Source organism: Nelumbo lutea, chromosome 6 (genome assembly GCF_056320005.1).
Source record: "Nelumbo lutea isolate HS-2025 chromosome 6, American lotus-T2T, whole genome shotgun sequence".
Classification (NCBI taxonomy): Eukaryota; Viridiplantae; Streptophyta; class Magnoliopsida; order Proteales; family Nelumbonaceae; genus Nelumbo; species Nelumbo lutea.
The window spans coordinates 70,091,476-70,109,111 of record NC_142689.1 but is presented as its reverse complement, the minus strand read 5'-3'; the positions used below and the strand labels follow the sequence as shown (position 1 = coordinate 70,109,111).

The following is a 17,636-nucleotide window of genomic DNA, read 5'->3' as shown; positions in this document are numbered from 1 at the left end:
TTAGCTACCACTACCAAGTTAACATAACTCCCTGTAGTTGCATTGGAATTACTCATTTTTAAATACTTATCTCCTTTTACCAGTTAAAAACTCAGTATTCATAAGAGCATTTCAACTGCAAAAAAGAGATAAATCTAAGCAGCTTAATTCAAAAACAGACCAACAAATGAAGGAATGCTGACTACAATCATTTTTTCAAAAGCCTGCTGACTACAATCATTAATAACTGTAATATCAGAGCAAATATAAAAGCATTCAAATGAAGATTGAAATTCTCACGTAAATATAATGCCTTGAGGAACCTTGAACGCTTGACCCTGTGATCTACCTAAGAACTACTGGTTTCGTTGCATGTCCATCTTTTCTCGTCAAATTGGTGTAAAACTAGGAAAACTACGGAAAGCAATACAGTCTGTCATTCTAAACAATACTTAACATGTATTTTGCGATAAGGTCTAATAGGAACTGTTCACACTAATTACTTAATTTTTGAAGCCTAACCAGGCTAACTGTTCACACTAATACAACAACGTCTACCCATTCTCTTGGGAAATCAAGCATATGTAATTGGAATTCCTAAAGGCGTCCACTGCAAATGGAATCAAAGGGAGTGATTATGAGATCTTCTGGGTGGGAAAAAAAGCTCATTAATTGCTGTCAATGCGCAATTACATCTACTATTGACTTAGGAAACATAAGTGAGAGTGTATTAGTCGCCTGGATGGTGGAGCATTGACCAAACAAACCAGCTTTTCTCGCAGAGCAGTCAGCAGTTTAGTGGGTGGGTGGAGTCGTGGGACCAATCACCAATATCATGGGAATAGAATCGGAACACCGGACACCCACTTCCTTTCCTTTTGTAACAGTAGATATGCATTTCTGAAACAAAAATAAAAGTGGGAGTGCAACACTTCGACGTCATTAGGCATCCGTAATGATGTGATGTGATTTTGATAAGATGGAAATGTAGCTCATACATGATCCATCATTTACGTTGAAAGTATCTCCATGAAGAAAACATGGACCATAGTCTCAACCATTTGTTTTGCCAACCATCGAATCTCCTCTCACAAGTTGAAGCTGCAGTATCCAACAGAAAGTGAGATAATATCACTTAGAGAGCAAAGTAGCCGAGGTACTGGATTAAACAAATAGCAAATCCAATTGTCAAATAAAAATTGCAGCAAAAAAAAATGTCAAGTAAAAAGCAAAACAATTAGTTATGACCTTAATCCTAGAAATTGCTCAATCCAATAAAACTTATTTAAAGATCACAATCAAATGAAAAATAGACATCAAAAGAATTTCTCTAGAAATATTAATGTAAACTACACATCTGCAAGTAGAAATATATATTTACCAGTATTTGCAGTTTTGTACAGGATGTGTATGGGTATCAGGTATAAATATGTTTGATTTGCACAATAACCATAATTTGGAATCAAAATGTATTTAGGCGCACACTGTGCATGTGCACCTAAACATTGGACTTTCCAAAATCTAGGCTGAGGGAAGAAAAACTATAGAGCCAAATACCTGAAAAGGTATTGGACTCTATGGGAAGAAAGAAACTCACGAATATTTTCAGATAAGGAAAGAACCATCGGAAGCTTATTGGATCTAATTCTGTGAAAGGTGGCACATTGGTTGAAAACTATGGAACTGTTCTCAGATTATTTTGTGGCTGATTTGGTGAGAAATTGGAAGGAGATAGCTTCCTCTGCCCTCTGTAAGAGAAGTTGTAGTCCTCTGCGGTCCCATCCTCCTTCTGGGTTCATAAAACTGAATTTTGATGGCAGCTGTTTAAGGAACCCGAGGCCTTCTGGGATTGGGAGAGTATTCAGGAATGAGGTGGGGGCTATTATTGCTATGTTTTCAGGTCCAATTGAGGAAGGAGACTCTCTTAGGGCTGAGATCCTTGCAGCCCTGGAAGGCATCCAAAGAGCAAGGGAGCTGAACATCAGATGTTTGGTCCTTGAAGGTGACTTGGAGGTGGTGATTAGGTGGCTAAAAGGGGGAGACAGTGGCTTATGCAGTTACAACAATGAGAAGAATAAATTTAAATGGCTGAGTAGGGATAATGGTGGTTCATTTCAACTGGGTGAAGAGAACTGCTAATTCCTTTGCTGATGGGTTAGCAAAGCAAGGGGTGAATAGGGATTCGATTTTTTGGGCTAATTTTTTATTTTTCCTTGTACTCTTTGATGGGGAGTTAAGTCTTTTTACCTCCCCTTTGTACCTAAACTTCATATAGCTTCATAACTTTAATAAAGTTTCTTTGTTATTGATCAAAAAAAAAACTGAAAAGGTAGGACCACAGGTTCCCCTGCAAATTTAGATTATCACTAATATCTTGGTCCAACTGACCATGTATAACAGTCTGATCTTTTACATGGTCTTTGTTACAAAAAAAAAAAAAAGGATTTTAATATCCTAAAGGTTGCCAAAGATCACTTGATCTTTCCTATATTAACAGTTGTGGAAATAGATCATTCATCATCTTTGTCTTTTGGAACAATGATCTTAAAGGCCAAGAAAAAAGTCTTGATCTCTATGTCTGGGGTTGATAAATCCTACAACTGTAAAATATCAGTATAAATTGAAATAACCTGTCAAGAATATCTATTAATTATTACTAATAATTCTTATATTCCGATCTGAGAGGACTTTATATATAACAAGTGAAAACAACATGCCCAAATATTATTGGATAAGGGAATCTCAAAACAAAAGACTTGTGCTATTTAAGTTGGCATTAATACAGTGGTGGGAGAAAGATAAACACCAGTGATGACATTAAATAATAGTAGCACCATTATGGAAATGACTAGCCTCAAGTAAGTAGTTTTATTCTTTATATTCATCTTGACAAATGCTACATGGAGAATTCTGATTGGCATTGCCACTGGAAAAAACTTGCTTCCTACTAAAAAAGGGAGACAGCAACTTTGACAACTTTATTGCACATACCAATTTCTGACATTAGGAAAGATGAAGCCAACCAGACACAAGCCCCAAATAAGTTGCTCCTTTGTTCGATACATCCTGACAAATGTTACACTAATTCAAGAGCTGGATATTGGACAATAGTATTCTAACAGGAAAGACTTATTTCCTACCAAATAGCAGAGTTCTAGAGGCATTGCCCATCCTCATTGCCCCCATTAAAATCTTCTCTTGGCCTTTGTTTAATGGTAGTCCAAGCTGTTTTGTGGAAAAAGTGGGAAGAGAGGAATAGAAGAATTCTGAAAAGAAGATGAGAGATGAAAGGTGTTATATGCTAACGAACAGTCCCTTCTCTTAGACAGGTTTTGGTTCATCATGAATTTGAGGATGACATTTGCTCCATCTTAGACCTAGTATTATAAGATCTATAATCTTGCTGATTTTGCATGGTCCCCTATTTGAGGCACTTATTTCATTTTGCATCAAATCATTCTCTCTATACTCTTATATCCTTGCAAGTTCTCTTCTGCTTTTAACAAAATGCTTACATTACTATCAAAAGAAAAAAAAAATCAAAAGAATGAAGAAGCAGACTAAACTCTAGCATAAGGACGACCCAGGGGTAAACTACACTCTACTCTTCAGACACTGGATGAAACAACCTAAGAAAATGTATAACAACCTCCTTAGCTGAATAACTTACTAAGAAAATCTCATAGAACAGTGAAAACTGGCCAAAAATACACCATTCTTGTCAATGCAAGGATAAGAAACCAGTACTCAGTAGTAACACTCATGCCTTGACAGCCACAGTCCATAGGATGGCCTCTTTTAGTGACTGCACTCCTGCTAAGAAAAGGAAGGACTCAATATGATAAAGATAAAGCAGAGATCTTCGAGAACCTTTCCCATCCATATAAATGACCAGAAAATTCCCAAAAAATTGAACAGTTCAAGAATGAATATCATTGCACCCAAACTCAAGTTTGTCATCTCAGTACAAAATCCTCTAACTCAAGTTTTTCAGCAAGTAGAAAACATCCTTTAAACTAATAAAAGCCAGGACATAGACTATAGTAACTGATAAATGGTTGCTAAAGATTGATAAAAAAAGAGTTGCTAAAGCAACAATTTTCACTTTCAGAAACCAGTCAAAATATTTTCCAAGACAGCATTAAGTATCCTAGAAGCATAGGGAACTCAATAATGAAAGTAAACTAGAACAACAAAGCAAAAGTATTACTATTTTTAGCAACCATAAGGCTAGAAAGCATGATAGTTCATCAACGTAATCTAACCATTGATGCAAAGAGATCGCCATTTTAAGAAAATAGAGATTGCTATGGTCTTAGAGCAGAAAGGAGAAATCAGATTCATGCTGCTGACACTACGTAGGTGGAATTACTAACTTGACTGACTTGGCTTTCTTATGCAGTCCAAAATGTGTGTGTGTGTGTGTGCACATGTGCGTGTGCTTGTTAAAATTGTAAGATTAACACAACTAAAACACTAACAAAATCAACAATAGACAGGACTTGTTTCATACATACAGAACAAAGAGTTTAACTTGCAAGAACCATCAGTGTGCCACCCACATGGCCAAATGAATCAAGTTCTAGCAATATTATAGGTATATGGATAAATATTTTAATAAGCAGAAATCATAAATGTAATGCAAGCAATTAAACAGTATAAGATGCATCGAATAGTGTAGGGCCATGATGCCATTGAAGAAGGAAAGCGTAAAATAAAGACCACAGAAGCAGAGCACTATATATCCCACCTCACTTATCAAATTCTACCATGGAAGATCCTGTAGTAACTCTAGGGCTTGAACATAAAGACTGCGTGATTTTACTTTCTTCAAAACATTGTGGTGCCTTGAACTCATTGCACTTCCATACTGATATAGCTTCAACTGAACTCTCATCTTGAATGTGAGGTTCCACAACAAATAAAGGAACATTCCTCAAATCACATTTATCCTCGGGCTCTCCTCCTAATGGGACACCTTTAGATTCTATATCTTTAAGATTTTCACGATCTTTAATGGTGCATAGGCTTAAAGATAGCTTCTTTTGCTTAATTCTTCCCCTCTTTCTACGACAGGTACTTTTATCTTCTAAAGTTCTCCAGTTTTTCTCCTTTGCATAATTAGCTTGTGCTTCCCCATCAATTGGAAATGTATCCATCTCTGAACAGACGGCTTTAGTGCATTCAGAAGTATAAGCATCTAGCTTATCCACCTCCAAGGTAGATCCTTCATTGTCCACCTCACTTTCTCCAGAATTCCTGTCGCATGTAGGTGGGTTTCTATCCGGATGCATGCCTCCATTGGATACCCTTGTCTTTTCTAAATTGGACTGTTTTCCGTGGTTGTTATGGTTGTGAGCTTTCCAGTCAGAACTTAGAGAATTTTTCGAAATTCTGGGGGAACTATTCATAGCTCGATGCAATTGACGAGCCAATTCTTCATCAGTTTCACAATACTCAACCGGCTGGTGGTTCTTATACAACAGGTTAACTGGGACATGTTTCTTTGGCTTGTTACTTCTCAAGCATTTCTCTTTGCAAGCTGTCTTCTCAGAAACAGAAGCAACTAACTCAAGGGCACTCTTGGCGGCAGCAGCCGCCTTGGCAGCCACAGCTGCCTTCTCTTCTGCTGCAGCTTTTGCTGCAGCTGCAACCTTGGCTGCAGCTAGAGCTGCTGATCTGGAGGCGTCCACGATCTCCTCAGGTGAAAGACATAATTTCTTAGAATCACAACTCAAGAGATTACGAAGACGGGTACTGAAATCATTAGAAATGGACGAAAAAGATGACGGAGGAGAAGTGCATTCGAGAGACTGCTTTTTCAACCCGGCAAGGAGACGCTTTCGAGGAGGTAAACGGACATCAGTATCCAATTGATTGATATCAGATACGTTAAACTCTTCCATTTCCTTTAAATCACTACGCTCGCTCTAACACAATCAGGTTATTCCTCACAGAGCTCAAAGAGATGATCAAACTCCATTTCTCCTAAATCAAAGAAAAACGAAACAAAAAAAAAAATAAACAATAAGAAAGATGAATTTATCATAATTTGTCAAAAAAAAAAAAGATGAATTTATCATATGGTATAAATTTCACAAGTTTGAAAATTAAGCCAATTTTGCACTTCCTTCAACCGATATCCAAATATCATAATCGATTTGTTTCCAAAAAAAATGAGTATTTTGGCTAGCAATTAATATAGTGTGAACCCTAAAACGTCATTTCTTCCATAAGGAACTAAATTCAAGCAACAGCAAAATCCAAACGTACCATGCAGAGGACCAGACTGGAACTCAATATAAGCAGATAAAGTACGCAGGCTGTCGAAAAAGAGAAACCAAAATCAGGATCAACCTATTTACACGCTCTTACGTGCTCGATTTTCACAAATTCCTATAATCTACTCGAGGCCGGAGTTTTTTTACGAATTCTAAACCACGATCGGCATAAACTGACCGAAATTGGACGCAGTTGAACGACAGAGAGAGAGTACCTGACGTCTGTAAGTTAGGGTTAGAGAGATCGTGAATCGAAACTTTGACGGGTTCTGTGAGCGTCGAAATTAAACAGAGCTACAGAAGTTCGACTGCAATCCACTAAGACCAAAATCTTCTGCAACAAAGAAAGAGGATTTCGACTGGTTCTGATTCTAGAAGCCCAAGGCCCCAGATTGCAAAAGTTATAATATTGGAAAATAAATAAAAGTGAGCCTGCTATACCCATATGTGATATGCCCCTGACAGTGAAATGTCTTAAATAGCCCTTGTTTTGTATAACTCAAATTCACTCTCGCTGTTGCGAGTCAGGAGCTGCTCCTCATATGTCGCGCCTCACATAGACCTCAGAGTATGTTTTGGCCATCCATCGTAGACATCTTCCGTATTTATATCTATTATTCATGCGAGATGCTACAAATTAAGGGTGGGATGTGACTGAGATTGGTGTGAGGCGCGCTTATAATTCCGCTGCTGCCCTGACACGTGTAAAAAAGTAAAAGCAATGGTGAAAGTAGATCTGTTGTTATTATCATCGCGATGGTAGGATTAGCAATTCTCATGATACCTGGGACCGTGGACAAGGTGGGACCGGCGTAGCTTGTCGGATGATCACATGACACGCGGAGATATGCATGCTTCACAGAAGGTACATCCGCACGTGGAATAGTGCGTGAAGATTACTGGTTCACGCGCACGGTGCAGCGCTTCTCGCCTTCTCCTGTGAGAGCGTCATTTCGTTGGCCCTAAGCGTAACATTCATTCAGGCTCCGGCATGGTACTTGTTATTTACGTTGTCTTGTTCTTGTAGGATGTAGTATTGGAGTCCGGATCATTTGCCAACACATCACATACCAATACTCTCCCAACGTGCTGGGATCTGCTCCACACAAATGGGCGCCTAGACACCCTCACCGTGCATTGGGAAAATTTTCGTGAATAATAACTAATAAGGAATATGTTTCTAATCCATCGTAGGATATCCGTGTGAGGCGCCAGGTGTGAGGAGTAGATCTGTTCTACTTTTCAACATTATCTGACACCATACATCTCACACACGGCCGCTCCCACTATTTTGATAGGTCCTAGTCACATGACGATGAGATGTGTCGGGTGTGGTGTTATTTGATGTTGTAAGGGTGTTAGGACGTTTTTTTGTTGGCAGGACATCCTAGATCACCCGCCAATAAAAATATTCCAACCCTCTCCTAATTTTACACCGCAATCTCATGCACGACGGCAAGGTTTTTAAAACTGAATCAGATAACGAACCGTTTAGGGTCCAGTTCCCAGGTCAAACAATCCAACCATTCAAACTAAAGAGAATGCTTGTTCTAACAAAAAAAAAAAAAAGGCCAAAAACCATTGGATGGTTCGAACAATTTGAACGGTTCAACCATCCAAGTCAACGGTTTTGCTGACCAAATCAATGGTTTTGGGCCAAAAAGATAGTTTTTGGGTAAAACGGAACTAATGACCATTTTTAGTTTTCCGGTTTAATCATTCAGTCCGGTCCGGTCCAGTTTTGAAAACCATGCATGGCGGGTCCTACTTTTATGGTGGGTCCTAGTCTCATGTTGAGATGTGTGGTGTTAGATCAGGTTAGTAGAGGGTTGGAACGCGTTTTGTTTGTAGAAAATCTCAACTCAATTCCAAGTATTATAAGGGATGAAAAAGAATAAATGTTGATGAGGGTTTTTCAAATTGTCTTTGACCTAGATAGTCAGATTGTTTGTTCAGCCCATAAGCCATCCATGCAACTGGTTTTGTTTCACCCTTGACCCGTTTGTTGATTCAAGTGTTTGAATTATCAATCTGTTTAATATTCTAAACAATGGTTTTGGCTCTACTGTAATTAGAACTAGCGGAGACTCGTGTGATGCGCGGGATTTATTAAGCGAAAGATAAACAATAGAAAGGGTCATTCACTAAAATACCCTTTTATAGCTTCATGGATTTACTAAAATCTAACCTATAGTTAGCATTTTACTAAAACACCACTTATAATATGCAACGGATTTAATCAATCTTCCATTATATGATAGTGGAAAATGATAGAGTTGACCTAACGTTCATTTAAATAAATTTAATCAAAAGAAAATAAAAATAAAAATACCATTTTTCCCTTAATAAAACACGGGCAACCACTCTATTAGCTATATTTGGTCAATTTTGTTTTCTGTATAAAAAAAGTGTTAAGGGCATTTATGGAATAAAAAATCAAAGGCCTAATGGCAAAACAAGCACTCCTTAATGAAAGGTTGATTAAGTAAATGAGTTGTAAAATATATGGGATGTTTTAGTAAAATGAAAACTATAAGGTAGGTTTAAGTAAATATGTAAAACTATAAGGTGTGTTCTAGTAAATGACCCTAACAGAAACACACAAGAGTATACAATTGTTTTATATTTTCAAATTTTTGAATAATTAATAATTATTAATATTTTATATATTATTTTTAATATTTTTTATAATACAAAAAAAATAATAATTAATTTCAATTAGGTTTATTCATCAAACTTATGAAACCGATCAACTCGAACCCGAGTTGGCTAGTTTTCTACTATTTTTTGTCGGCTTTGGTTCAACAAATTCCCAATTCGACCAAGTTGGATCAATTTCACTTTGGCCATTTATAAATTGGCCAAAATCGGACGACTTAACCATGGATATATATTAATATTTTATATTTTTAAATATAATTTTAATATGAAAAGTGAGAAATTTCCCATATTTCTTAGTCTAAAATGTTTTATTTCATAAATCTATTTTTTTAATAATTGCACTGTAATTTTTAAAATTTAATTTAATTTTTAAGTTTAAATCTTTTGAACCGATTGACCTTTTGTGAAAACCGACCCAAATTGATACCATTTGAGTGGGTTGGTTTTCAAAAAGGTCAATCGGTTTCAGCTAACTAACTCCCCAACCTAACTAGGTCAATTTGATTTACCAAATAGCATACAACGGACCGAACAAACTCATGAGCACTCATAGTTTTACCTAAATTAATAGTCTTATCTCTGATAAATAACAATAGTTTAATCTCCAATACTTATTAAAAATTTGTAGCGAAAATGCACAATTATTAAAAATATATTGATAACGAAAAAATACAATAATTACATAAATGCAATAAGTATTAAAAATATATTATCTTAGTCAATAAATAGTATAATCTCTAATAAATATTAATTAATCAATAAGTTATAACAAAAATACAATAAATACAATAAGTACAACCAATTAAATTTAAAAAATTCAATAATAGTAGTTTAATCTTCAATAATTATTGAAAGTTTTTGTTAAATAACAAAACAAAATAAATTTATACATAACCATTGAAAATACATTTATCACAAAAAAGAATAAATATTAATTGTAGCATATATATAATTATATAATAAATACAGATTAAGAGTTTAAATTTATTATTAATAAATATTAATATTTTTGAAACTTTTTTTCTCGAATTATTAGTTGTTATATGTGAAATTAGTTATTTACAATATATGTAAAAATATTAAATTATTATTAATTTCAATATTATATTATAATTACTTTTCTACTTTTCAATTTTTTTTAATTTATTACATAATTTCTTTATTTTAACTATTTAAAATATAGTTATGTTAAATATTTTGTTATTTAAATACTTAAATAATATGTAAAATATTTAGTTTTAAAAATTAATTATTTATTGAATTTAATTATCCATAAATCACAATTTATACTATTATTACATAATTTCATTATTAATTTTGTAATATATTAAATTATTATTAATTTCACTATTATGTTATTTTTCTACTTTTCATTTTTATTTAAATTCATTACATAATTTATTTATTTTAATTATTTAAAATCTAGTTATGTTAAATATTTTGTTATTTAAATACTTAAATAATATGTAAATATTTAAGTTTTAAAATATTAATTATTTATTGAATTTAATTATACATAAAATCATAATATATACTATTATTACATAATTTCATTATTATTTTTGTAATATATTAAATTATTCTTAATTTCAATATTATTTTATAATTATTTTTCTACTTTGAATAATTTTTTTAAATTTATTACATAATTATGTTATTTTAACTATTTAAAATCTAGTTATGGTAGATATTTAAATAATCTACAAAATATTTAAATTTTTTATTTGAAATTTATTTATTTAAAGATATTACAAATTATTAAATATTTTAAAAAACATTTAAATTGATAATTTGGACAAACATAATATAAATTGTTAGTACATAATTTTGTGATATATTTTGTAAAATTATAAAATTATTTTCTTGTGTTTTTAATAAATATTTTAAAGTTATTATATAAAATTGTTAGAATATTTAAATAATTCTTATATTTTTTAATCCAAGCTTTCTTTAGATAGATATAGATAAAAAGTAGGGAAGATGATACATAGGAATTAGAGATAACTTAGAAGATAAATAGGAATTAGAGATAATTTTGGAGAAAGTGGGGGATAGTGGGGGAGGTAGTTTAGGAGAAGAGATTATTTAGGTTGTGGGAAAGTGCATCTCATTAGTTGTTTCAAAAATGACATGGAATAAAAAAAATAAAAAATGAGAAAATGAGAAAATTTCTTCACTACCTTGTTTCAATAGATAGATAGATAGATATGTCATCCCTTCAAACTAGACAATTGAACCTGATGTGGGGTAATTTGGCCCAACCAATGGCATGATGATATGTGGAGTGACCCATTGACTTTGCAACACTTTAGCATCCTTAGACACCTCAGCAGTCCTAGTCACCTCAGGTCACTCAGCCAAGACTAGGCCCTGAACAACTTGCCACGTTCACCACCCTGTTGAGGTGCCACGTAGCCTCCTTCTAGAAGTGAGCCAGTTGTCTCCAAAATCCTTGAGATCACACCACACCAATGGATCTTATCTTCACCATGCTCGAATCGGATGGACTTGGATAAGCCTTATTAGCTTACTCAGAATCCATCTTTGGGTGTAGAAATGACTCCGGGTTAGACGGGTCGGTGATCTCAAACACGCATTGTGAAGCCCACGACAACTCGCCTATATAAAGGCCTCACCTCCAGCCTCACAAGGTACACATGATTCAACTCTCACATACTTTAATTTTCTAGCATTCTAATTCTCTCTAAAACCCATAACTCGTTGACTTAAGAATCGGAGTGCTTGCCTAGGGTAAAGTAGCCCAGGCACTCTAATACTATTTCCCTGCAAGTCTTCCCAAAAAACTACACAATTTGTCGATATTTGGCACGGCATTCAAGCTACCTTCTAGCTTGGCCTTACTCAGCTTGGCATCCGAGTAAGTTTCCAGCAAGGAATACTCCAGCTCGACTTCTGAGTCACCAGCCAATAGGGAGATGCCAGATCATGTTTCATCAGAACCGATGACTCAAAAATCAATGGCCAAAGCAATTTTGATTCCATGTTGATTTTTAAAACATTGTTACTATAGTTGGTTGCAACTTTGCATTTACCTCTTGATTTGTGTACAATCTTTACAATAGAACATAACATTGGAGGCATTTGGGTCATTAGGATTACATGGCACCTATGACTAACTTGACCTCTCACTTTCAATCCTAGCCCGAATGTCCTAGGAGATGTTCGCGATGTGTAGCTAGATGTTATGTTTTCTATGTGTTTGTATGCATTTTATTTTTAAGAAATATCATCTCTCTACTCTATTTCTTTACGATCCAAAATCAATATCTTTGAACTTCTATATAATGTAATGTTATCGATTATTGGCATTGTCATTTTGTCATATTGTAAGGGAATAAACTTATATATCACAACCATAGTAATACAAGGTAATCATAACCACAATGTTGGACTGAGTGGCCTATGGTCCTCGATGATCTAGCCTTGGTGTATTGGACAAACTGTCGCCACTGGATATAGCCACACACCAATTGACAAATTGATTACTTTTTGCATACATTGCGGCATACAATATCACACCTTTTTTCTTATTAGATTGCATTTTATTTTCATATAAATAAAATGTTTTTACAAACAAGTTTTTACACTCTTTCACATCTACACATTTGTTGGGCCAAGTCAATCCAACATCTACGAACGTTAGGAGTATAAGACTTGGCAATAGTGGTTGAGAAAAGTAAGGCTTTAAACCCCACTCTATGAGACACCAGTTTCATCCTTATTGGATTTGGAGTCCAACTAAAAGTGAGGACAAGTTGCAAGTATTGAAGTCAAAGTGATTACTTGCATTCTAGGAGGTTCTCGATGTGCATATTCATTATCCAACTATAAATAAGAATGAAGATTTGGGGAACATGCACAATTGAATTGCATTTATTAAGCTCTTGCAAACCCACTATACTGGTGCTCCTTCAGGCTGTTGAATGGTACAGGGTATTGTATCCTAAATTGGCAAGTACTGCGATCCTAACCTTCCCTCTTCATCAACTCCATCTTGTGGGGTTTTTTCACACGATACTATGATAGTATCATTGTAGGATAACCACAATCATGAACTAGTGGTGGATTTTGGTTATCTATCTTCTAAAACAAAAATTTGAAGTGTTAGATAAATTCAAATAATATAAATTGAAGTAGATACTCAATTAAGAAGAAAGATAAAAATACTTAAAAGTGATCAAAGATGTGAGTATAATTCTAATTTATTTGATGAATTTTGTAGAGAACATGGTATAAAACACCAAGTCATTATTAAGTACACTCCCCAACAAAATTGAGTAGTTGAAAGAAGAAATAGAACTCTAATTGATAGGGTTAGATCCATGTTAAGTCATTCCTCACTAAGTAATATTTTTTTGGGGCGAAGTCCTAAATACAACATGTATATATTAAATAGAGTACCTACAAAAGTTAATAAATTAACTCCCTATAAGATGTAGACTGGTAGAAAACCAAATCTATCTAATCTAAAAGTTTGTGAATCTAATGCATATGTTTGGATTCCAAATCAACAAAGAAGTAAACTAGACAACAAGAGTGTAAGATGCACATTTATAGCAGTTACCCTGAAAATTCAGGATGCTATAAACTTATAAACCATAATTCAAATGAAGGAATGGAAATTATAGAAAGTAGAGATGTAGTGTTTTTAGAAGACCAAATTGAAAATCTAGATAAAAAGAAATTAATTGAATTATTTAAAAATAATGATGGGGAAGAATGAACTACAAATAAACCTTATTCAAAAGATAAGCCAAATGAAAATCCAAAAGAAACGGAAGACATAATAGCAATAAAATAAAGAGAATGAATTTCCCAGTCCAAGTATAGATACTATTGTACCTTCTTAAAACTTGATAAGATTTTGATAAATGAGTGTGAAACAGTTGACCTAATGAATTTTCAGCAAGTTATGAATGCACATGATAGTGAAAAATTGAAAGATATAATAAATGAAGAATTAGAGTCTACAGAAAAGAATAATGTATGGGAGCTAGTTGACTTACCATCTAATAGAAAACTAATTAAGTGCAAGTGGGTGTTGAGAAAAAAGTTAAAATCATATTGCAATATAGAGAAATACAAGGTTAGACTAGTAGCAAAATGATACAATCAAATAAAAGAAATAGATTATAAAAAGACATATTCTTTTATAGCAAAATTCACATCTATTAGGATGATAATGACCTTAGCTACCCATTTTTAGTTAGAAATATGTCAAATGGATATAAAATTGCTTTTTTAAATGAAGAAATCTATATAGCTCAACCCAAAAGTTGTACAATTAAATGGAATGAAGACAAAGTTTATAAACTTAAAAAGGCTTTGTATGGTTTAAAATAATCTCCTAGGATGTGATTCTTTACTTTTTATAATGTTGTTTTCAAAATGGGTTTTGTTCCTAATTCATTTGATCATTGCATATATACTTTGAATAGTGGGAGTTTTTACATAATATTATCCTTATATGTTAATGATATTTTTATTGTTGGGAATAATTTAAAAATGATAGAAAAAACCGAGAATTGGTTGAAATATAACTTTGAATTGAATGATATGGGTAATGCAAGTTTTATCTTATGAATCAAGATTGAAAGAGACAAAAATCTAGAATAATGTCTATCTCAACAATTATATCTAAAAAATATCTTAAAGAAATTTAGAATGGACTTAAGTAATCCAATAGGAACTCCTATTGAAAATGGAACCAAATTATCCAAACAATGATGCCATCTATTCAAATAGAGTATAAGGAAATGAAAATAAACCATATGCACAAGTTGTTGGGTGTATAATGTATGGTATGTTGTGTATAAGGCCAGACTTAGCATTTGTTGTAAGCCTCGTGAGTAGGTGTCAAAGCAACGCAGGAAAATTGCATTGGAAAGGAGTTAAAAGAATATTGTGATATATACAAATAGTAAAACATTATAAACTGACATATCAAAGTAATGAAATAGAACTAACAATCTTTTGTAATGCTGATTTTGCAAGAGATTGTGATGAAAGGAAATCAACAACTGGTTATATTTTCCTTCTTAGTGGAGAAACAATCTCATGAAGAAGTAATAAGTAAGGGTGTGTGGCAAAACACACCATAAAAGTTGAATTCATAGATTGTAGTATAATTGCTATTAAAATAGTATGGCTAAGGAGATTTTTTGAAGACTTAAAACTATAAAGTAGGCCAAGCAAGTGAATCAATATCAGAAATGATAACCAAGCTACAATCTAGACTATTAAAAATGGTGAAGTTGGTCCCAAAGGGAAATATATAAAATTACAATACCATTACATCTTTGATATGCAACAGAAAAATGAAATACATGTTGAATATGTGCCTACTGAAAAAATCATTGTTGGTGATTTTAAGAGGCACATATGGTCAATGGGTCTAAGAAGCAATTAATAATGATATATCATTTCAGGCCAATACAACTAAGTGGAAGATGTTGGACTGAGTGGCTTTTGGCCCTCGATGATCTAGCCTTGGTGTGTTGGACAAACCGTGGCCACTGGATATAGCCATACACCAATAGACAAATTGATTACTTTTTGTGTACATTGTGATATACAATATCACATTTTTTTCTTATTATATTGTATTTTATTTTCATATAAATAAAATGTTTATTTTTTCAAACGAGTTTTTACACTCTTTCACATGTACACATTTGTTAAGCTCAGTCAATCCAACGTTTATTAACGTTATAAGTCTAGACAAAAGTGGCTGAGAAAAATAAGGCTTTAAACCCCCACTCTATGAGACACCAATCTCATCTTGATTGTAGCCCAACTAAAAGTGAGGATAAGTTGCAGGTATTGAAGTCAATGTGGTTATCTACATTGTAGGAGGCTCCCAACGTATTTATTCTTTATGTATCTATAAATAAGAAGACTTGGGGAGTATGCACAACTGAATTGCATTTATTAAGTTCCTGCAAACCCATTATATTAGTTCTCTTCAAGCTATTGAATGGTCCAGTGTTGTGATCTTAACCTCCCTTCATCATCAGCTCCATCTTGCGGGGTTTCTTTACACGATACTACGACAATATCATTGTAGGATAACCATAATCATGAACCAGTGGTGGACTACGAATATCTCCTTTATACATGACAAACCGTGGATAATCTCTTCATGCATTGTGGACTGCAATCCTTAAACATCAAACACATGTATACAGGTAGGCATCGATTGAAATGCAATGTTAATGCAGGGCTTGTAAATGGCAAGGACATTGTATAACAGTGTGAGACATACAAAAATACCCTGTATATGACATGTGCATGGTAGGATTATAGAGGTGAAGGAAGTTACAATTTGTATAGATTGATAATTGGTCCCCACCTTATGGTCCAATGTGTGTCCCTATGTATGCAAATTAAGTGTCTCAAGAACATTTTAGAATTTCTAATCCCATGAATGCATTAATCATTCTCCCCTTTCTATATATAGTAGCATCCCTTTAAGTAGTTGAACCATAATTTCCCATTTTCATCTCCTTAACTTTAGAATGAAGACTACCACTACAACGCCTTACACATGTAACTTTTGTATCTAGACTTGAAAAATGAAAAAAGTGGATGGTATTGCCTATATATATTTTTCTTTATGCTGACTAGGCACCACATAAGATTAAAAAAAAAAAAAGATAAAACATTGTGTCATTGCAAGAACCATCATTTTGGTATTGGCTTTAAGTAATCCAAGAAAAATAAACCTACAACTACCTTAATTTAAGTTGTCTAATCGAAAAAGAGTGAATCTCGATTACAAAGAAATGCTGCAATGACTTAACATCATGGTACCAAACACCCACTACTCCTGCCGTCAATCCATCTAAACCATGGATTTCATCGTTTCAATCTGACGAAAGGTGAGGCACACTTTTGGAAAGGTTCAGGTAAAGGGTCTACCACTTTACCTAATATTTGAAGGCATTTATGATTTAGGGCTTTTTTATTGATTCTTCTACCTTAGAGATTTTTATTAATTTGAAGAATTGGGATGGTCCAAAGAATCCATTACAATTGGAAGGGAGTTTTATATTATAAGTGAGGAACAAAATATAAATTTCCCTATGATTTATCATATATCTATGACTGTTGCAATTGATACAACACCCAAGAAGAAAGAGTATCTGAAAGTGAAAATTAGAAAAGCTCCGACAAGTAACAGAGAGCAACATCTTCAAACTTCAATTATTGATCACTTTTTCACTCCTTTGATAGCGAAGATGAATAAACTTGTGGGGCCTAATATTGAGAGATTATACAGCCTCATGAGTTATCTGTTATATTTCTTTGTCCTCTCCAGAAGGATTTGACGATAAAACCTTTGCTTGAACTATAGCCTGGATGTAAGTGAAAGATCATGGACACGAGTATATGTAATTCTCGCAGTAGTACAATTGTACAAAGTTGTTCCAATAGAAACTAGATGGAAAAATTCCTCAGTAGCAAGTAATAATATTTTTAATTTCTTTGTTGTTGAATATCTCCTTTCACAGTTCCACCAAAGCACTAATCTCTTTAATTCTATATATAAATTTAAAACCACTCACATCATAGCAGTAGAAACCAAACCCTTTGTTTTCTATAAAGAATCAAACCCCAATATCCTATATCGTCATTCACAGCTCAACAAAGAATCATTGATAGACACTAAATAGAGCACCAACAACCTATAAT

The 17,636-nt window shown here is 33.7% G+C and overlaps 1 protein-coding gene across 4 annotated transcripts; it reads right to left on the bottom strand.

Annotated features, from left to right (window-relative positions):
• Positions 1 to 456: 456 nt before the first annotated feature.
• LOC148849529 (PHD finger-like protein) lies at positions 457 to 6,686 on the bottom strand. Of its 4 annotated transcripts, XR_016101007.1 has the most exons (6): positions 6,476 to 6,678; positions 6,253 to 6,302; positions 4,730 to 5,967; positions 3,650 to 3,792; positions 2,971 to 3,045; positions 457 to 1,080 (listed from the first exon to the last, which is right to left on the bottom strand). XR_016101007.1 is itself a non-coding variant. In XM_088951050.1 (4 exons), the coding sequence occupies exon 3, from the start codon at positions 5,883 to 5,885 to the stop codon at positions 4,731 to 4,733; it is 1,155 nt and encodes a 384-aa protein (XP_088807176.1). In that variant the 5' UTR covers positions 5,886 to 5,967; positions 6,253 to 6,302; positions 6,476 to 6,686; the 3' UTR covers positions 457 to 1,080; position 4,730. The 4 variants fall into 4 exon arrangements, 2 of the variants coding, with proteins under 2 accessions (XP_088807176.1, XP_088807178.1); XR_016101008.1 differs by lacking the exon at positions 2,971 to 3,045; XM_088951050.1 differs by lacking the exons at positions 2,971 to 3,045; positions 3,650 to 3,792 and having other exon boundaries at positions 6,476 to 6,686.
• Between the last annotated feature and the right edge of the window lie 10,950 nt (positions 6,687 to 17,636).

Coding starts and splice junctions, on each gene's coding strand:
- LOC148849529 (XM_088951050.1), bottom strand. CDS start 5,885: ATGGAAGAGTTTAACGTATCTGATATCAATCAATTGGATACTGATGTC.